Source organism: Sciurus carolinensis, unplaced genomic scaffold (assembly GCF_902686445.1).
Source record: "Sciurus carolinensis unplaced genomic scaffold, mSciCar1.2, whole genome shotgun sequence".
Taxonomy (NCBI): Eukaryota; Metazoa; Chordata; class Mammalia; order Rodentia; family Sciuridae; genus Sciurus; species Sciurus carolinensis.
The window spans coordinates 462009-484007 of NW_025920177.1; the positions used below are offsets into that span (position 1 = coordinate 462009).

General features: G+C 42.3%; 1 protein-coding gene and 2 non-coding genes across 3 annotated transcripts in view; 2 read left to right on the forward strand and 1 right to left on the reverse strand.

The window, feature by feature from the left end:
- LOC124974790 (nucleolar MIF4G domain-containing protein 1-like) overlaps positions 1-21727 on the reverse strand; it is a 61609-nt gene extending 39882 nt beyond the window's left edge. Inside the window, 5 exon segments of the mRNA XM_047537805.1 lie at positions 111-189; positions 732-1295; positions 1297-2113; positions 3465-3501; positions 21629-21727. Of these exon segments, the coding sequence (XP_047393761.1) occupies positions 111-189; positions 732-1295; positions 1297-2113; positions 3465-3501; positions 21629-21727 (1596 nt within the window).
- On the forward strand, positions 10605-10678 carry Trnaa-cgc (transfer RNA alanine (anticodon CGC)). Its single transcript has one exon. It is a non-coding gene; the product is annotated as a tRNA-Ala (tRNA).
- Trnaa-ugc (transfer RNA alanine (anticodon UGC)) lies at positions 17617-17690 on the forward strand. The gene has a single exon. It is a non-coding gene; the product is annotated as a tRNA-Ala (tRNA).
- Positions 21728-21999: the final 272 nt, after the last annotated feature.

The following is a 21999-nucleotide window of genomic DNA, read 5'->3' on the forward strand; positions in this document are numbered from 1 at the left end:
AGAGTGATTGATCATGAAAAAGGAATTCTCATTTATGGGATTAGGACCTTTATGAAAGAGACCCAAGGGAAATCATTTGCCCTGTGAAGATAAAGCAAAAATATCACCACCTTTGCATCAAGAATAGGATTCTCATCAGACACCAAATCTCCTGGTAACTTGATCTTGGATTTCCCACTGTCTAGTACTCTGAAAAACAAATTTCTGTGGTTTACAAGTTACCCAATTGAGGCTTGTTTGTTTTAAGAGTCTGGGGAGGATTGAGACAGATTTTTTCACCCAACCACAGGGAAGCAGAAGGCTAATTTAATTGAAAACAGTAACCAAAAATGGAGACAGCTCATTCATTTCTGTTCAAAGCAGACATCACTTTCTCTCTTCCCTCAATCCTCATTCTTTCAGTCTCTCTGTTTATCCTGTCTTTCTTTATGGCTGATGCTATCCCTGTACTTGGACACTCTTCCCTCACCTCTTTTACCTAGTAAACTCTTATTTTTTTCTTCAGGTCCTAACATCAATACTCCATCCATTAGAACTCCCTCCCTGGCTTTCCCCTACCCAGCCCCATGACCCCTCCTGTTCTGGTCTCCTGCCTTCTCCCCACACCCTTCTTGGAACATTTCATCTGTCATATTGTAATTGCCACTTTCAGGTCTTTCTTTCACACCAGAACTCAAGATCTAGAATGACAGGGCTTGGGTGTTCCTCACTGTTGGATCTCTGGCACCTACCCCAGTTTCAGAACAGACCAGAAACAAGAGCCTGGGAACTCCAGTAAAGGAGCCTGAGGAGGCTGCCCCAGACTAGAGAGCAGGAGACCTGAGACTCCTTTACCTGCCAACACCTGTCCTCTCTCTGGTGGTCCCTGTGGGTTCCACTCCATTTCCTGGAACCACTGGATTATGAAATTCCTGCCTGAGCTACCCATGTCTGACACCTGGTCTGGGGTCACCACAGCCTCCAGAAAGCAAGCACCAACCTCGATTCCGACAGTGTGGTGAAGGATGCTGACCAAGAGGACGTGCTCCATCATCAGTCTGCTGAACATGGCCGAGGCAGTGACACAGGCACCCATGAGGGCAGTGGTCAGTGTGTCATTCATGTCCTTCCTACTGTGGGCCAGGTACAGCTCCTCCAGTTGCCCACTTATAAATGCCATGTTTGGCTCACTCAACGTGTTAATTAGGACTTTGACGTGTTTCTTCAACCTTTCTAACTCTTCCTTTTTGTGCATGTCCACCATCTCCTGGCCTTGCCGAAGGCGAAGTGGGATGGACTTTTCACCATTTTCACAGTCTCTCCTGCAGGGTCCTGTCGCTGTCCTCCGAGGAGCTCTCACTCTTTGTCTTCTGCAAAACGGACTCTCTCCCCGCACTCTCCCGCGCCCCGCCTTCCAGCTCTTAGCCGCTTCCAGGTCCGACGTCCTGGTCCTGCTCCTGCTGTGCTGCGTCCTCCACATCCTCCTCCTCACTTTGGGGCTCCAAGTCGTTCTCCAGGTCACTTTCCAGGAGCAGCGCGCTCGCGTCGTCCTCCTCCTCGCCACTGCCCCGGGACCCCAGCACTCCCAGGATGTAGTCCAGCCCGTCGCGCGCGAAGTCCAGCTGCACGGCGCTGCCCTCGTCCTTCTTCCTGCGCTTGTTCAGCCCAAGGCACCGCTCCAGCTTCCGGATCTCCTGGTCCTTCTCCTTGTTGGCCGCAAGAAGCGCCCGCTTCTGGGCGGCGGCGGGGCTCCTCTTCCCCGGGCGAGCCGGAGCCTTGCCCGGGGGCGGCGTGGCCTTGGTCGGGGGCCGCGCGGACTCCCGCGCGCTGCCCTCTTGCCGAAGGACCGCGGGGCCTGCGGTTCTCTGCAGGCGCCGCCCTTTCCTCAGGTGCTGCTTCTCCCTCCGCAGCTCCTTGTGGCTCTTCCTGCTACCGGGCCTGGAGCACCCCCCGGCGGCGCGCACCTCGTGGTCCCAGGCCTCGCCCCTGGCGGTGACCCGCATGAACCCCTCTATGGCCAGCCACAGCCGCTGCAGAGCGCCCTCACCACCGCCGCGCCCGCTGCTGCGCTTCTTGAGAGCCAGGTGCCCGCGGCTGCTGCCAGGGGCCGGCCGCTTCTGCGCTCCTCCCGAACCTGTTTTTGTAAATAAAGTTTAATCGAAATAGTCAAGTAGATTCGTTTTCATGTGGTCTGCAGTTGCTTATAAATTAGAACAGCAAAGCTAATTCATTGTGACAGACAGTCTGGTTTATGAAGCCTCAACTATTACATCCTGAATTTTTATAGAGAAACCTTTTCCATTCCTGGCCCAGGGTGTTCACAGTATCTCAGTCACTTCTCTGATGCCTTGTTGACCTGCTGGAGGCTGGCTCAGTTGGGATTGTTCCCTTGGCTGCCTATAGATGGTCTCCCCCAGCAGGGACCCCAGTGTACTTGAGTGTCTTCTCAAGTACTGAGGCCTCATGGAAAGAATGTTCCAGAGACCCAGGAAACTCTCAAAAGGCCTCTTATCACTTAGCCTCAGAACCCTGGCAATATCCCTTCTGCCATATTCAATTGGCCAGCCCATACACTAAAATCAGATCAGATCCCTAGGGGAAAAAATTAGGTTGCATTTCTTAACAGGAAGAGGAGCAAAGAATCTGTGGCCACCTTTATTTTACCCACAGCTCATTTTTACAAATTCTTCTTGTCTTGACCAGTGATCATCACAACTAAAATCTTACGTTCATGATCAGATATTTAGGAGACACCTGGGGTCAGCATTTATTCAGCTGATATTTACTGCACTCTTTCTGAATGCTATGAAATATGCTAGACATGGAGGAGTCAGCAGGGAGCAGAAAAACATGACCTTGATCTCATGGAATGCACACTCCAGCTCATGTAGATCCAAGAAAAGAAGCTGAAATGCCAAGAAATGAAGTTGTATTTGCTCCCTTTTGACAAGAGTGTACCAGGGTTCTTTCTCCTGAGAATCCTTGCTGATGCTCATTGTCTTTCATTGTCTTTGATAAGCACCATCCTACCAGGTAAGAAGTGATGCCTAACTCTGGTTCAGTTTCCATTTCCCTGATGATCGTTGATGTTACACACCTTTTCATAACCTCCTGGGCACTTTCATGACTCCTTTGGAGAAATCCATCCAGGTCCTTTGCCCACCTTTTAATTAAGCTATTCAGGTGCAGAATTTTCTTATGTATTTTCAATAATAACCTCTTACTGGATATATGGTTTGACAATATTTTCTCCACTTTATTCTCCACTTTAGTGATTCCTTCTTTTGCTGTATGGGAGCTTTTATAGCTGGACGGAGGTCCAGCTGTCAGTCTTTAGCTGCCTGGGGTTTTTAGTGCAGAAAACAGCTCTGTTCTTGGATCTTCTGAGTGACTCTCACAGTGACAGGTATGTTAGCTCCATCACGGGGAGTTCATTCTCCAGAGCCAAGAGAGCATGGGAGTCCTTTCGTGGTTCTGCCACTTACTCTGTGGCTCTGGGAACATTATTTCATCTTTGGTTTTCTGTAAAACCAGAGGATATTAATGAGCTCAAAATTGGTCAGGAGAATTAAGTGAACCAAAGGCACATGGAAAACACTCAACAAATGTAACCTCCAGCTCCTTCTTACTACCTCTCTTTTCAATTTGCACAGAGGGCTGCTGAGACTCAGAACAGTGAAGTAACTATCTCAGAGGCATGCAGCTGGCAAGACCAGGACCAGAGACTTAGCAGAGCTCAGGAGGACCTTGGTCTATGTTCTCTCTGCCATGTCACACTAACTTCTAGTCACCCAAAAATGTGCACACAGCTTTTCGTGTTACACAGAGCACAGGATTATAGACACAACACCACTCTTCTTCTTTTTAACTTCTCTCTCATTATCTATCCTGTCAGGGGAGTGTCTCATTCCTCTGTCATTCTTCTTTATTCCCTGTGCTGGTTCTTCTACATGGAACAAAACAACACAAGCAAATGAAACAGGGTTCACATTTGCAAAGAAGAAAACATTCACAGATGTCCTCAACTTGGAAAGAGTGCAAAAACCAAAACAGATAAATAATTCTTGGCTAATATTTCCCAAGACTTGGAAAGCCATGATCCTTCCTCTAGAACCAGGAAGGACTGGCTCAGCATCACTCCCATCCACAAGAGCTACCCCTCATGAGCAGCTCAGCCATGCCTGGAGACCCTCTCTGGGCCCCATACATATGTGTGCCTGTGGGTCTGTGGATGGGAACAGGGAGCATCTCAGTTCACAGAATTTGACAGTTGTGTGTGTGTGTGTGTGTGTGTGTGTGTGTGTGTTTGTGTGTGTGTATGTATTTTGACATGCTCTTATTAACAGAATTAATCACAAATTACTGGGGACCACCAACCTCATTTGAGGAGGCCTGAAATAGAATGGAAAATGGAATGGAAACAGCCTTCACTTCCATTTTGAAAATGCGTTTTTCCCCTTTGAATTTAAACCAAATATACATTGAAGGAACTAACTCAGATGAAGAGAGAATATTTCAAATCCTACGAGCTGGAATGTGGGCTCCTACTCCCATCTCTCTCAATGCCGCTCACAAGGTGCTGTTGAAGTCATACCCTGATTTAAGGATGAGAAGCAAAGTTCAAGGACACAGTGCTTTAAAGCATTGCAAAAAAAATTCTTTCTTAATGCCTTGCCTGTGGAGTAGCATTAAACAATATGGTTGCTAGTAGAACTAATTAGCTCTCTAGTTGCTTATGTAGCAGGTATTTAAGCTGTAATCACAGCTTATGTGTTGAGTTCATGGCTCTCAGTATGACAGTCTTTGGTTTGACACTCTACTGTGTGTCCTTGAGCAATTGATCAACCTCTCTGGTCCTTAGTTTTCTTTTCTGTGAAATGCCTTTAACAACAAATTCCATCTCCTGGAACTGTTGGAACATCTGAGATGACTTCTATACAGTGCATAGCCTCATGCTTACAGGAAGTTGACAATGGAATCTATCTATTCTTAACACTAAAATCAAAGCTGTCAGGGTTACTTGAAAATAATCTTAATAAATATAATCAACAATAATTCTAATCCTTTGATAACCTCATCTTCATATGTTTTATAGTCTCTATGTTCACTTTTGGTCCAGCAAGTATAGGGCCCTGATGGATCTATTTAATTTCATCTGAAGGTCATAGCTGGCCAGCAGGTCAAGGATTCAGTTTCTGGTCTCTGCTCCAAGGTAGAGAAATATCTAGCCAAGTCAAGAGGTGCACACCCCATAATCCCAGCAGCTTGGGAGGCCGAGGGAGGAAGATCAAAGATTGGAGACTAGCTGGACAAGTTGGTGAGACCCATTTTCAAAATAAAATTTTATAAAAGGGCTAGGGCTGTAGTTCAGTGGTGGAGCGCTTGCCTGGCATGTGCAAGGCCCTGGGTTCCATCCTCAAACCAATAATAAAGAAAGCCCTAATCACAGACCTCTTGAGCTCTGGGCTCCTCTCTAATGATGAAGGTCATGTGTGTCTCTGGGGTGATGCCTACTCTGTTTTTTTAGGGAGCATACCACAAGCAACTGAATTATTCCTCTCTGAATGATTCTGATTTACTTGGCTGGATGGACCAAGTTTTAATAGAGTTTTAAACAATGGCCGTCTGAAGCCAGGATGGAGTTTCTCTGAAGGACACCGAGGAGGATCTTACTGCCCCTCTTCCCATCTATGAGAATTTAGAAATGCACAAGGACATGTGTTCCCACAAACATCAAACTGTTGTTCCAAAAATACAGGCTGCAAAGCCTCCCATCATTCTGTGTTTTATCCACAACACACAACAATTTATGAGAAGCCACAAGAGATTGGAGAGACAGGGCTGCATTCTTCAGCATCTAATGTCAGTTGACAATCAGCAGGAGAACTGCAGTAAATGCACAGATACAGACCGGGCAGGAAAGTCACAAACCCATTCCACATAGTGGCGGACTCTTGGCTGGCAGTCAGCAAGCCACCGACAGTGCTCTTAACCTCACCGACAGATGGCCAGGCTCAGCCAGGGTGCAAAGTGGAAAGCCACCATTCCTCCTGCATCCCCAGGGTGCTTCCACAGCCCTGTGTGGAAGGTCTCCGGTGAATCTCAGCTGACAATCCCCGCCCTCTTCCCAGCAAATCAACTAAAATGCATTTCTCCAAGTCTGTTCCACCCTATGCTAGCTCAAGAGAGGGTCCTGGACAAACTGGTTCGGTTGTTAAATAAAGCTGGAAATGCCACTCACCTCCCAGGGTTGACGCTGTCCTCAGTCTCATGCATGTGGGCCCCTGGTACTGCCCAACTTCCTGCTCTGCCAATCTCAGGGCACCTCCTGTGTATGGATCAGCAGGCAGGAAAAAAGCAGAAATGAGACCCCTTCCCTCCAAGGAAGCATCTAGAAAACCACCTCCAACTTCCATTTAAACCGTATTGACAAGAGTGGAATCCTGTGGCTTCTCTTAGCTCTAAGTCTGGCAGAATGAGGTGTTTTGCCAGGATAGAAGCACATTGTTAAAAGTCAGGGTTCTGACATGAAGAAAGGGGAAGATGAATGATGTTGGGAGGGCATCTGGCACCCCAACATCCTGCCACGCTCCACTTCTCACCAAGCATTGGATACACGAAGGGCAAAATTTAACTTTTATTGAACATTTATTATACACCAGGCTCTGTTAATGCTCTGCATCTCTTACTTCATGACTCTCAAAAAAAGTCTTTGAAATGATTACTCCCTTTCAGAAGATACAAAAATAAGGAACACCCTAAATTATTCTGTGAGGATAACATTACCCTAATACTAAAATCAGAACAGGGCATGAAAAAACTATAGATCTATCTATCTTATGAACCTAGATGCAAAAATCACCAACAAAACATTAACAAGTCAGATTCAACAATGTTTAAAGAGAAAACTTATGCAACATGACCAAGTGAAATTTATCTCTTTATGCAAGTTGGTTCAACATTGAAATGTCAATTAATGTAATCTATCATGTTACAAGCTAAAAAAGAAAAATCACATATTTTATCAATACATTCAAAGAAAGCACATGACAAAATCTAATACCCATTCAATTCATGATAAAAACTCTCAGTAAATTAAGAAAAAAAGGTAACTTCTTCAATTTGATAGAGAATATCTACAAAATAAACTGTAGGTAACATTGTACTTGATGAGAAACTTGAAGCATTACCAGTAAGATAAAACAAAGCAAAGTTGACCTCTCATTACTTCTTTCCAACATAGTACCACAACTCCTTGCTAGTGTGGTAAGAGAAGAAAAGGAAATAAAAGGTAGACTGTTTGAAAGGAAGAAATGAAATTATCCTTGTTCACAGAAGACATGATCAAATGTAAGAAGTGGAAAATAATTTTTAAAAATCCTAAATTACTGAGAGGCTAAGTTGCCCAGTACAAGGTTAATATAAAACTCAAATACTTTCTTTCATAATAGTACTTAATGACAGGAATTTGAAAATAGAAACATAATATCCTTTACATTATCAGCCCCCAAAATAAAATGTATAATAGGTATATGTTTAACAAAATATGTACAATGTTTATGTGACTAAAACTACAAAATTCTGATGAAATAAATCAAAGAACTAAATAAACAGAGATATGTTCCATAGTCAAGGAACTCAATTTAAAAGAGAGAACTGGGGGTGTAGTTCAGTGGTAAGGCACTTACCTCGTGTAAGTAAGGTCCCAGGTTCAATTGTGAGCATTGGAAAAAATATATCTAATGGTCTTAACAGATGCCTCAAAGAAGACACAGAAACACAAATAGAAAATAAGAATATGAAAAGATACTTCTCATCATATGCCAATTAAAAGAATGAAATGTGACCTCACATGTACTAGAATGACCAAAATCCAGAATACTGGCTACACAATATGCTAGTGAGGATGTAGAGCAATAGGAATTCTCATCTGTTGCCAGTGAGAATATAAAATGGGAAAGCATGGAGACTTTGAAAGACAGTATGATAGTTTCTTGAAAAAAATAACTATACTTTTTCCATATGGTCCAGCAATCATGCTCACTGTTGTCTACCCAAGGGACCTGAAAACCTATCTCCATGCCAAACCCTGCACTTGGATGTTTATAGCAGCTTATTCATAATCATCAAAACTTGGAGCCAACCAAGATATGCTTCAGTAGGTGAATAGATAATTAAACTGTGATACACCAGATAATGGGATGTTATTCAGCACTGAAATAAATGCAGTATCCACCCATAAAAAGACAGAGAGGAACATTCAATGCTTATTAATAAGGAAGGAAGCTAATCTGAAAAGGCTACATACCATATGATTCTAATTCTATAACATTCTGAAAAAGGCAAAACTAAGCAGGGAGTAAAAAGATGAGGGAGAACACATGAGCAGAACACAGAACTTTCAGGGCACTGAAAATATTCTGGGGGATGCTGTGACAGTGGATACATGTCATTACCCAAATCCACAGAATGTACAACACCAACATTTGTTCCTAATGAAAATGGAGTTTTTATAATGTGTCAGTACAGGTTCCCCACTTTTAACAAATACGCCACTCTAGTAGGAGATGTTGATAATAGAGAAGTCTACACATGTTTGAGGAAAGGGAGGAGATGGGAAATCTCTGTGCCTTTCCCTGGAGTTTGCTATGAATCCAAAAGTGCTTTTAAAAAGTAGTCCTTAAAAACATCCTACAGTCAATTCACACACACACACATACACACACCCAACTCTAATTAGTCTTACTAATTAGACTGGGTAATAAATTGACCCAGTGTATGTATTGCAAGTTCAGCTTCAAGGTTCAATGTCCCTGCTCCCCCAACTCCTGTTGTACATATGGCAAGTAGTAAGTTATCCTTCTACCTCAAATTGTAGTTTAAATGCAAAACACAACTTTACTTATTTATTTTTCTTGTTGTCCAGAAATCTTTTAAACATCTGAATCTTTATTTTTTCTATTGGGAATACAATTTTCATCTAATATTTTATAAATGGGCATTTCAATTTTGGAAACAATGACACTGGGAGTCCTGGAAGAACACATCCCAGTAGACATAGTCTTTTGTGGTTTTTGAATGAAATTAGATTATGTGCTGCTATTCAATGCCTCTGGACACAAGAGCACACAGAAACCCAGTTCCTTACACAAAAAACCCATTGCAGGTAGGCTTGTGCAATGATCGGGTAGGGCATGCATGAGGTCATGGGGCAGCTGGGTAGTCCACTGAGCAGGGTGATTCTAACCACAAGGGAAGTTATCCAAGGGAAATGGTGTGTAGAGTCATTGCTACTGTCCTTAGAATTGTGGTAAAATTGACATCTGGGCAGGTTATGATTAAGCCAGATACATTGACAAGGGAAATGAAGACTATAGGTTAAAAAGATCTTTTGAAATTTTATAATAATATTTAAAATCTTCTTCAGTAGACACTTATTCTTTTTCAAGGAAAGACTGGATGCCTGTCCATGGGAAAGTGGTGAGCAGATGGCCTTCAGCTCTCAGCACCTTCATAGGTTGTCTCAGCTGCACAAAGTTGCCCTGTCCCAGGTCACAGCTCTTCCTGGGGCAGAAGGAATGAAATGATTAATCATTGTGGCATTATCAAGGCCATCTTAGCCTAATTTGATGCAACTTTCAAGGGCCTCTGTGTCTCCAGAGCTCCCTGTTGGGCTGGCCAAGGTTAACATTGAGACTATATAACTCAGTTTCTCCCTTCCACTCCTGCTTCCTTTTCTCCCTAATCACAGTGTTTGCTTCTTGGAAGACCTAAGCTATGACCAAAAGATAAGATGATACAGCACTCAGAAATGGGCAATTTACTTTTAGCCACTTTCCTCTAATGCCAGAAACCCTTATTGACAGTACAGTTCTCCCCCCACCTTATCCAAGGGCAACACATATCAAGACCCCAGTGAATGTCTGAAACTATTGATAATACCAAAGCATATACCCACTATATTTTTTTCCAACACACATATACCATGATGAATTTTAATATACATATATTAGACACAGTAATAGATGAATAATAACTAATAATAAATTAGATCAATTAAAACAATAAACTTGTGAAAATTACATAAATGTGGTCTCTCTCATTATCAAGTATCTTATTGTCTTATGCTCACTTTTCTTGTGATGATATGAAACGATATGGATCTTGAGAAGAGATGAAGTGATATGAATGAAGTAGACTTTGTGGTGTAGCAATAGGCTGCTATCAGCCTTCTGATGATATACGAGAAGAAGGATCATTTTCTAGATCATCAATTGATGACTGCTGGATAGGTAGTGTAACAGCACAGATACTCTGGGAAAAGTAGTTCACCTTCATTAGTGGTCATAGAAATGAAAATTAAAATCCCATACAGAGATACCACCATATTACCACTAGAAAAGTTAAAATTAAAAATAGAGAATATTATGTGTTGATGATGTTGATTAACAAGAATGCTCATGTGTTGCTAGAATGCATAACCCAGTCAATTAAGAGAACTCCTGAACAACATACATCATATGATCAAGCAGTTTCACTACTACATACATATCCAACAGAAGTGCACACATACACTCATCAAAAGACATACAGAAAAATGTTTATCAAAACACCATTTCATGGGCTGGGGATGTAGCTCAGTTGGTAGAGTGCTTGCCTCGCAAGCACAAGGCCCTGGGTTCAATCCCCAGCACCACAAAAAAAAAAAAAACACCATTCATCTCTTATCAATTGATGGATCAAATGAAAGCAATGACCCTAAGTTTTCTTAGGTTGTTACTGTACAGACATGGAATTAACCTCCATCCAGCCACTCTCAAAATGTAAAGCTTTCTTGTCAAAATACCATCCTGGAGATGGTGAGAACAGAGTGCAGGTCTTCAACAGAGAATGCCAAGCAGGGGTGGTGGGGAAAAGAAAGGAAGCTCACATTGATGTATTGTGTGTATCTCAGTCCCTGTACTTGGGGGACATTTGAAACTTTAGAGATGACTTCATTCTAGATAACCATAGGAGCCCTGGTCACCAGACACAAATGGAAATACTTACATTCAAATCTAGAATGGACATACTCCAACACATATCTTCTGCCCCTTTATCACCTCCTTTTCCCAAAGTACACCCTGAAAGAAAATTGAATCCACTGGATTCACATGGAAAACCTCCTCAATGTGAACAGACCCCCAACACTTCACCAGTCACTCTAGGGAGCCTCTGAGTGGTCAGTGGCTCTACTGAGAAGTTTTCTGATTCAAGCAATGTAGGACCAGTCGCTTCCTAGCCTCCCATCTCCTGCGTGCCCCCAGCTCCTCCCCCAAGAATTGCCATGTGTCCTTGAGGGAGTCACCAACATGGGTTGCCCCTCGCTGTGCTTGAACTGTCTTCCAGACTGACTCCAAACCCATAGACTCCTGGCTCTTGTGCTCAAAATCCCACCTCCTCCTCCTAGTAGCTGAGTGACTGTGGGAAGGTCATCCAACTGTCCCTCCAGCTCAGCCCCATAACTCCACTCTATCCCCAGATGTCCAAGCCTATAAGGCAGCCTTCAAGTCTTCTTTCCCCTTTATCTCCAGATCCATTTCCCATCCAGCCAACCTCCCAAGCACTATTTAGATTCATTCTCTTTCCTCTGTCCCCTATGCCACCAGTGGTCACTGCCTCTGTCCTCCTCTTTGGTCTTACTGCTACTATCCATGTAGGCTCCACCCCTTCTCATGGCAGTGAGAATTTTAAATATGCAAATCCATGTGTCATGCCTCTCCCAGTCAAAACCTTTGGATGGCTTACATTGCCATAAGGTAATCCAAGGACCACAGTGGTGAATGATGTCACTCTGTAGCTAGGGTTCCTACCAGCTTTGTGACTCTGGCTAGCAGGTGCACCTCTCCCTGCTTCTGGTTTCTGAGCTGTACCTACAGAGCACGGTTGTTGCAAAGATTAATCATATTAACAAATAAGAACTCTTAGGAAAGACATCTAGTGGAGTATAAAGGTTCAATGCATATCAACATCTTCATCATAAGCATTACTAATGGCATTATTTGAATAAACTACAGAATTCATAGTAGGGCACACATCTGTTTCTTTGCCTAACCCTCTGTCCCTGTGCTTTATTATTTATGCTTCAATCACTCTGAAGTTCTTTGATCTTTGAACACCATAATGATTCATACACAAAGTTGTTCCTCACACTGATGCTTATAATAAAGATTTTTTAAAGTGAAACATCCATCAGCTAAAATTGATTAGGTATAATTTTGGTATAATCAAATATATCAAAATAATTTTGAATTATGAGTCATGAATATTTGATAATATGAGAAAATGCTCATGAAATGACAGTGTATGAAAAATGTTTCAAACTTGTATCTATAGCATTGTCTCAACCTGAATGAAATAAATCACAACATTTAACAGCAGCCATCTCTGCACCTTTAGATGATGGACAATATATTTTTCTTTATGCTTTGCTAAGTTTTTACATTTTATACAGTCAGCCCTTATGCCTTTCATAATGAGGAGTTTAGATACTAAAAGAAAAAGGAAAGAGAGGAAAAGTCTCATCTTTTTGTTTCAAATTGAAATATTCTGGTTTTAAAAGTTAATTTAATTCAAACTCCTCCCAACCCTCAAAATACACACATAATTTCCAACATATTCTCCTTCATCTGTCTCTAAAAACAATAATTTCACTGGTTTTAAACAATTGAACTGAAATGTTTATGAAAAACCAATTCCCCTCAAAGGCCATGTTAATTTGTTAGGTTCCTGTCCCAGGATAAGGAAAATATTGAAATTAGGAAGAAAAATTACCATCTGCTCCATTTTAGAACAAAATGCAAAACAGATTCTGTGGCAGGAGGCATATGCATATTCAATTTTGAAAAAGAGAGGCAAATAAATCATATGCTTCTATTCCAGAGTTTTGGAGTACAATCCCTATATCTAACTTAGAAATGATTGTCTGGTCAACATGCCATGTCTCAGGAACCCAGATATCACATACTCTGGCATTTGGTGATTGTGGTAAGATATGGTGTATGTGTGAGTGTTGTGTGTTGGGTTGACGTTGACCAGATATTTTGATATTCACAGACTTCATCGCTGTCCCTGAGATTTTGACCAGATGTCTGAAAAATGTGCATGTGGGTTCAAGTAAGTGTATGTGTGTGTGTGTGTGTGTGTGTGTGTGTGTGTGTGCACTCACATGCACACACTCATTGAATTGCAGAGAATGAAAGGGCAAACTGCACAACAACCAAGTCAAAACTCTCTGCTCCATTAAGTTACAACTTCCTCCAAGCTGCTTCCTTGGTGGGAACAGTGGGTTCCCATACCCATTAGAATAATGGGGAGGGAGGGGCATGTGAGAGCCATTGGGTGGTTTGTCAAGATATATACTCTAGTGCCTCATCCTTTCTACAAAATGCTTTTAAATGAAAAAGCTCTGCCCCTTAGACCAAAAAAAAAAGTATCATTATGAACACCTAATGAATGAAAGTATTATTCACATTTTCCTGTGATTTTTGTGCTTGGTTATGGAGCATTCCAAGAGGAGAGGATGAGAGACAGGAACTGTGGTTGGCATTGTTACTTTGACATTACAAATAACCCTATTTCTGATGGCATTATACCATCCGTATATTTCCCTCTATTTGTGTCTAAAAAGATGGCATTTTCCCAGTCTCTGCTCTCTGTCCACAATTTACATCTTACTATCCTCAAGGGTCTGTGTGCTTTTAAGCAAAATAGTTAATTTTCCACGGTGGTGGAGGGGAGGGGAAACTGGCTTTATCTTCAACCACTCCATGGCAATTTTCCTGTTAGTCCTCAGAAAGGCAGAATGTTGTTCTTTTTCTGTGAAGAGAAATACCACACACAAGCACACATCACTAATAGCTCAAGTTCTCCAGAATTCTTACCACCAACCCACTGGGCTTTGCATGTATTTGTTTAATCCTTCATGACCAGTGGATGAGGCAGGTTCTCTGATCAACCCCACTGTGGAGAAGACACTGAGGTTCTTAGAGAATCTAAGGACACTCTGTGTGATCCAGAGTCAGGTCCTTCAAAGTCAGTGCTCCTGACAACAGACTTCTGCTTTCCTGTCCTTTTTCTCAACGAGGAGGTTCTCACATTCTGTGACTGGTAAATGTTCCAGTTCATAGCACCTTTAGCAAGGATGTAATGGAAACAGGCAGCCATCTTCCAGATTCCTCCATGGGATCAGCTGAATGATCCTGACCCTCCAGGACATGAGTGTCATAATCTATAAAAGAGAAATACCATCACATCATTTTGGCACAGGATGTGAGCTTAAGTACCATGAAGCACTCATTCAAATAGTACTCACTAATTCTGCTCTAGGTAGCAGAAAGATGCTGGAAGCTGAGGGGAGAGTGAACATGGCATAGCTCCTGTTCTCAGCAGGCCCAGTCTGGTGCAAGAGAGCCTCCCATGCTGCTGGGATGATAGACATGTTCCACCGCACCCGGCTCAACCTCACTTTGATTTCAAAGTTTTCTTTGGGCCTGATGTATTAGAAAAAACAAGTCTTTTGAGAGTCTTTGGAGATAACCTTTTATCACTCTTCAGAAGGGCGAAAGCAAAACAAAACAAAATCTGTAGAATGAGTTAGATGGTCTCAGGTGCTCATTCAGCCCCTCCAGGTCTCAGTTTCCTTGAATTGGATATAAGAATCAGAGACGCTCTCCTCATGCCCAGGTGACATCATCACCAGGATAAAGCAGGTTCTTTGCAACCTGCAAGGTAAGGGCTGACTGTATCTGGGCTGATTTCAGAGCTCTGAGGAACTAGCTGCTACTTTCACAGGTGGGCAAAGGGGCAGCGAGGGATGGAAGACTTGGACCGCTGCTGAGGGGGATGCCATCAGGGAGCTGTGGAAAGTAGGGCCACAGTTTGAAAATGAACAGGGTAAAAGTTCTGTGAGGAGACCCAGAAGGGGAGAGGCCAGGAATGGGAAGAGAGGGAGAAGAAATGGAAGAATAGGTCAAGAGCAAGGAAGAGGTGACTTTGAAAATTGCCCTCTGGCATGAGGATCCTTGGCCAGCGCTGCACTTTTGAGGTTCAAATTTGTTTATTCTTGGGAAAATGCAACCACCTGTTTCTAAAAGAAAAGTCTTTAAAAAGTCTCATAAAATCTGCTCAGTAAGCTCTCTGGACATCAAATGCCTCATAAAAAGAAAATTTTGATGAGTTAACTGTAAATGAATCAGAAACATACAGATTTGATTTTGCCCAATCTTTTATTGGATTTAGAAATGAAGGGGAAAGCTGCTCAAGTCCAAATTCTTCAGGGGCTTTTCAGATCCCCAAAGAAAACAAAACAAAAGAAACAAAACAAAACAAAAACAAAAAAAAGCCATTGGCAAGGCCAGGCAGATCCTCATGGAATTCCATCTTGCCCTCCTGAACTGCAGTTTCCAGGGGAGGTTCCTACCCAGGATGCATCCTGGGCAAGAAAGGAGAGGGGGTAAGCACGGGTTTTCTATGTGCCAGGACCCCTTCCCCAATTGCCACAGCTACTGTTTGCATGAGGAGACATGCATGATGACCATTTGTGTCATGGGAGATGGGGACACAGAGAAGAGCAATAGCAAAGCAGGCTGCAAGTTGTAGCTCCATACCCCCAGAAGCAGCTAGTTTGGTGAACCTGGCCATGTTAGTAATGTCATATCCCTTGGCCTTGGTGGGCCCATATGGAAATTAGGGCAAAGGCACATCTAGCTCTCTCCTCCACTGCCCAGTGGTGATCAATATGGTACAGAAACCCTTTGGGTGGGGGTTTCTGTCATCCCCCTTTAAAGTCCAAAAACTGAGCCCAGGAAGGATCCAGAGACAGAGCAGCAGACCCTCAATCTTCACTTCAAGCTGGTGGTTCCCTAGACAAAGGCCCTTTCACTACACACTGCCACTTCCCCCAAAGGTTCTCCACAGAAATCTAGAGTCCTGGAATTGTCCTCCCAAAAATGTTGGAACTGGGGGCCTCCCTCCAACCCATGTGGGTGGCTTGAGGGCAGCTAGGAGGGGCCCTTCTCCAGGTTCCCTGGGGGGCTTTCTGGTGCCAAGGACAGAATGAGCACACAGCCTGCATGGAGGTGTGGAGGTGTGTCCCCGGTGTCAAAGTTCTTGGTCTCCTTGTGTGACTGGCTCATGGGATGACAGAGAAGGTGAAAGAAGGAGAGGAATTTGGAATCCTGCTTCTGTTCCCATTCACTGTCTCTCCGACTGGTGCTGTGTCATATGACTGTAAAAAGAGATGAAGCAAAGTCTAAAATGAAAATGAAACAAAAATGTAGCACACGGTACGTAAATTAACCAGGTAGATGACACCCAGCAGGTCATGAACAACTTCACACATGGTTTTATCAAAGGGGTAATTACAGCACAGGAAGACCAACACACGTTTCCACATGAGAGATAGTGTTGTAAGTGATTAAAAGGGCTGAGGGTAAGGAATGTGCTCATCACAGAGACTGCTTGCATCCTAGAATAAGAGTTTTCTCAAAGGAGTACAGCACATGTCTTTCCAGTGTGCTGAGAGAGGGAAGTCTTCTGAACTTCCTTGTGACTGCATAGACACGCAGGGCACAGTGGTGCAGCCTGTAATCCCAGTGATGCAGGAGACTGAGGCAGGAGGATTGCAAGTTCAAAGCCAGTGTCAGTAACTAAGTGAGGCCCTCTGAAACTTAGTGACACAGAGTATCAAAATTAAAAAAGGGGGGTCTGGGGATGTGGCTCAGTGGCAAAGCACCTTTGGGTTCAATCCCTGGCACCTAAAGAAAAACAAGAAAAGACCTTCCCTAGACTCACTTGAACATCCCCCTTTCATCTCCTGACTCTGTTTTGTCCAAAAATGATCTGGACAGTTCTTAGCATGTGGCTTCTTCACCACAAAACTCACAAACAACTATGGGGGCTGAGCAGCCTGGAACCAGAAACAGCCCAAAGACGTACAACTCCATTAACAATGGGTCATGATTGACCTTCTCCCAAAAAGGTAAACACTGGTCAATCAGCACAGAAGATGCTCAGCATCCTTTAGTCCAGGGGCAGAAAGGCACTACTTCACACCTCAGGAGACGGGCATAGCCAGGAAAACAAAGAACACTCAGGGTTGGTGAGGACATGGAAAAACCGGAAGCTTGGTACATGGGGGTCAGGAAGGACAGTGGGGCAGTCACCAAGGAAAACAAGTTGGACCTCCAAAAGTTAAATGGGCAACCACCATTCAGCCAGCAATTTAACTCCAAGGCACATACCCAAAAGAATTGAAAATGGATTCTCCAACAAGTACCTGAACCTGAATGTTAGATTAGCCATGCATACTATAACATGGGTGAACCTCAAAATCATTATACCCAGTGAAAAACCTGGACACATGATACTACAGGTTGTGCAATTCCATGAAATCACCTCCACAGGCAATCCATGGTGACACAGCAGATTCTTGATTCCCAGGGACCAGAGGGGAGAGAAATCAGAAAAATTACTTGCATGGGCAGGTTTCCTTCTCGGTTGATGCAAAAGACACTCCAAGGTCAATGGTGTTCCCACAACCCTGGAGTGTGTTCAGCACTACTGAATCATCCACATTAAAAGGGTTCTTTTGGGGCTGGGGAGATAGCTCAGTTGGTAGAGTGCTTGCCTTGCAAGCACAAGGCCCTGGGTTCGATCCCCAGCACCCCCCAAAAAAATAAATAAAATAAAAGGGTTCTTTTTATGTTATGTTCATTTCCCTTGATCATCAAAATAAATAAAAGCGAACCTCCACCTGCCAGAACAAAGGTCACTCAGCCTTGGACTCCAGCTCTATACTGACACTTGGAGTCTCCCTGGAGTTGGCCTCCCAGGCCCTGTCATTCTGGTCTTGAAACCCTGCTGAATGGCCCCCCAGAGTGAGTCACCAAATCTACTCATTCTTGGAAGCATTTTTGATAGGATGTGACTGCAGGTGACCTGGATCTTTACAAATTTTTTTCATATATCTTTATCTTCATTTCCCTCTAGGAAAAAAATAATTCACTCATCAATTGAGGGGCATCTAGGTTGGTTCCACAATCTAGCTATTATGAATTGAGCTGCTATGAACATTGATGTGGTTGCATCACTGTAGTAGCTGATTTTAAGTGCTTTGGGTATAGGCCAAGGAGTGGGATAGCCATAAGTGTTGGCAAGAATGTGGGGAAAAAGGTACACTCATACATTGCTGGTGGGGTTGCGAATTAGTGCAGACACTCTGGAAAGCAGTGTGGAGATTCCTTAGAAAACTTGGAATGGAACCACCATTTGACCCAGCTATCCCACTCCTCGGCCTATACACAAAGGACTTGAAATCAGCATACTACAGTGGTGCAGCCACAACAATGTTCATAGCTGCTCAATTCACAATAGCCAGATTGTGGAACCAACCTAGATGCCCTTCAATTGATAAATGGATAAAGAAACTGTGGTATATATACACAATAGAATATTACTCAGCCATAAATAATAATAAAACTATGGCATTTGCAGGCAAATGGATGAAGTGGGAGAAAATAATGCTAAGTGAGATAAACCAATCCCAAAAAACCTAGGGACGAATGATCTCTCTGTTAAGCCAATGAGGATACATAATCAGGGGTGGAAAGGAGGCAAAAATGGAGGAAGGATGGATTGTATAGAGGAAAAACAGGGGTAGGGAGCAGGGGGAAGGAAAACAACAGAATAAGACAAATACCATTACCCTATGTACATGTATGATAACACAAATGGTATGACTCTATTTCATGTACAAACAGAGAAAAAAGTTGTAACCCATTTGTTTACAATGAATCAAAATAAATGAATTATTTTAAAAAAAGAGAGGAAAAAAAAGTTAGCAAAGATAAAAGGATTAAACAATACTATCCACCAAGAGGATCTAGTTAACATTTATAGAATCTTCTTCCCAACAACAGCAGAACACAGGCTCTTATCATCTGTCACGGAACATTTACTGAGATAAACCATAACCTCAGACAATAACAAACTTCAACAGATGTAAACCAATTCAAAATCATAAAGAATGTGTTTTCTAATCATAATGAAATTAAACTGGAAATAAAGACAAGAGGGAACTCTACAAACATTTAGAAATTAAGACATTTCTAACAATGAATGGCATCCATGAGCTTGTGACATGGTGTATGAACTTCAAGGACATTACACTAAGTGAGCCCAGCACAGAACTTTAAATACTATGTAATTCCCCTATATGAGGCATCTGAAAAGATCAAAAGTGCAGATGCAACAAAATATTCAAACTCATAGAAGAAAAGTTTGCCAGAGGTAGGAAGAGGAGAGGAAGAAATGGAGAGTTGAAAGATCTCATGCTAAGAGTTCTTGTCATAGTAAAATAAAGTAAGAGAAAATAGAACAAATAAATCACTAATATCAGAAATAAGACAGGAAATATTACACCTCCTATACCAATTTGAAGGACAATAAGGGAATACTATGAACAACTTTGACAAATTTGATAATTTAGTTCACAGATATGACAACTGAAAAATCACTAAGATAACAAATCCAGCAACATAAAATAGATACCTTGATAAGCCTATAACCATGAAACAAATGAAGTTTGTAATGAAAAGTCTCCTGAAAGCAGAATCTCCAGCCTACTTGTCTTCACTAGAAAATTTTACCAAATATTTTAAGAATGTATATTAGATTTGCACAATCTCTTTCAGAAAATAGGACGGAACCCTTTCCAACTCAATTCATGAGATATCACCATGAAACCCAAACTAAACAAAGAAAGGGGGTCAGGGTGGAGAAGAAAGAAAGAAAACTTAGACTCAAAAATCTTCAGCAAATATTTTTCTAGGGGTATAGCTCAGTAGTAAAGCACTTGCCTGGCTTGTGTGAGGCCCTGGGTTTGGTTCCAGCACTGCAAAAACCTAAAAACAAAAGCAAAAAATTTCAACAAAATATCAGCAAATTCAATCCAACACTCTAGAAAAATTAGAAACCGTAAAGGAGAGGAATTTATTTAAAGCATGTAAGAGTGGTTTGACACTTCAAAATCAATGAGTCTAACTCATCTATAGGCTAAAATATGAAAACTCCTATGATCCCTTCAACTGATGCAGAACATCCACACAAAAACTCACACATAAACTCTTAGGAAGTAAACAACAGAAGACAATGACTTCAACTTGATAAAGAGCACCTACAAAAAATAACAAACATTAGCTTTACTATCACAATCATGGTATTTCATTGTGGAAATTTGTATGCTTTCCACCTAAGAGCAGGAACAGGACAAGCATGTCCACTCTTGACACTTGTATTCAACATTGTGTGGGAAGTTTTAGCTAAGGCAATTAGGCAAAAAAAAAAAAAGTGAAAACTAAAAATAGAAGAAAGAAAAAGCATGCTGATTATAAAGCTATAAATGAAACAGTCCCTATTTGCAAATAACTACCTCATAGAACATGGAAAAGATCTATGAAAACACTGGAATTAATAGGTGGGTTGAACAAGGTCACAGGATAAAAATGCATTTTTATATACTAAAAATAAGTGTGCAAAAATTTTGTTGATGCCATCTATAATTACCTCAAAGAAATTTAAATAATTAGTTATAAACTTAACAAACATGTACACAGGGGTTGGGAGTAAATCTCAGCAGCAGAGTCTAGGCCTTGCTTGCTCAAGGCCCTAGGTTCAATTTGCAGCAAAACAAGAAAACACAAATGCAAATCAAATACGTAATATGCATGCTGATAATTAGAAAATGTTGATGAAATAAATTAAGCCAAGAAAATGAAGAGCTAACATATTCACAGATCGAAAGCCTCAACACAGAAGAGCTGTAAATTCTAACAAAATTGATCTATAGTTCTAAAGCAATTTCTATCCAAATCCTAGTAAAGATGTTTCTACATATAGGCAAGCTTATTTTAAAATTTAAATGAAAAGACAAAAGAAATAGAATGTCTAGACAATTTTGAAAATGAAGAATAGATATCAAGGATTGTTTAAACTGATTTTAAAACTTACTCTGTAGCTATAGAAATCAAAACATTTTGGGGCTAGTGGGGACAGATACATAGACCCATTGAACAGAGTAGAGAACTCAGAAACAGATACACATGAATACACCCACTTGATTTTTGACAAAGGGGTCCCTAAATTGAGGAAGGAAGCCTTTACAACAAATGGTGTTAGCGCAATGGGACCTTCATGGGCAAAAAATATAAAAGCTTGATCTAAACTGCATGCCTATAAAAAATTAACCCCAAATAATTACAGTTAAAATATATAAACAACAAATCATAAAGTGTTTAGAATAAATATAGGAGAAAATCTCTGGGATCTAGCAATAGATAATTCTTGGACTTAACACCAAAATATAATTCAATTTAAAAAACTGGTAAATTGTACCAAATCCAAATTTACCACATTTGCTCTGCAAAACGCCCATGAGAAAATAGAAAGACAGCTACAGACTTCGAGAAAACATTTACAAACAACACATTTGATCAAGAATATATTAGAATATATTAAGATCACTCAACACTCAACAGTATGTAGAAGCAAAACTATCCAATTAGGAAATGGGCAAAAGAGGCAGTAGAGGCAGAACCCCCCGGAGCTCCACCCTCGGGGCTGGGAGGGCGCCGCGCAGGCTTTCTGCCCCTCCTGCGCTGGACGCGGGCGTGCGGGGCGGGTGTTCGGAGTCCGCTTGTCTGGGAACCATGGTGACCGCGGGCAGCGGACAGCCTCGAAATTCCGAGGTGGTCAACCCGGGCTCATGGCGCCGGCGAGGAGGAGGGGAGAGCGCTAGGCTCGGGCTCTGGAATGGGCGCAGCCCCCTGGTGCACAGGGCGCAGGCGTGAGCGCGCGGATGGAGGACGGCGTGGCCGCCAGGCTCAGAGCTGCGGCGGAAGCGGCTAAGGTGCGGGGGCGACCTGAGGTGACGCTGCGGGCCTTTGCGCCCTTCTCTGTGGCGGGGGCGACTGGAGCTACATC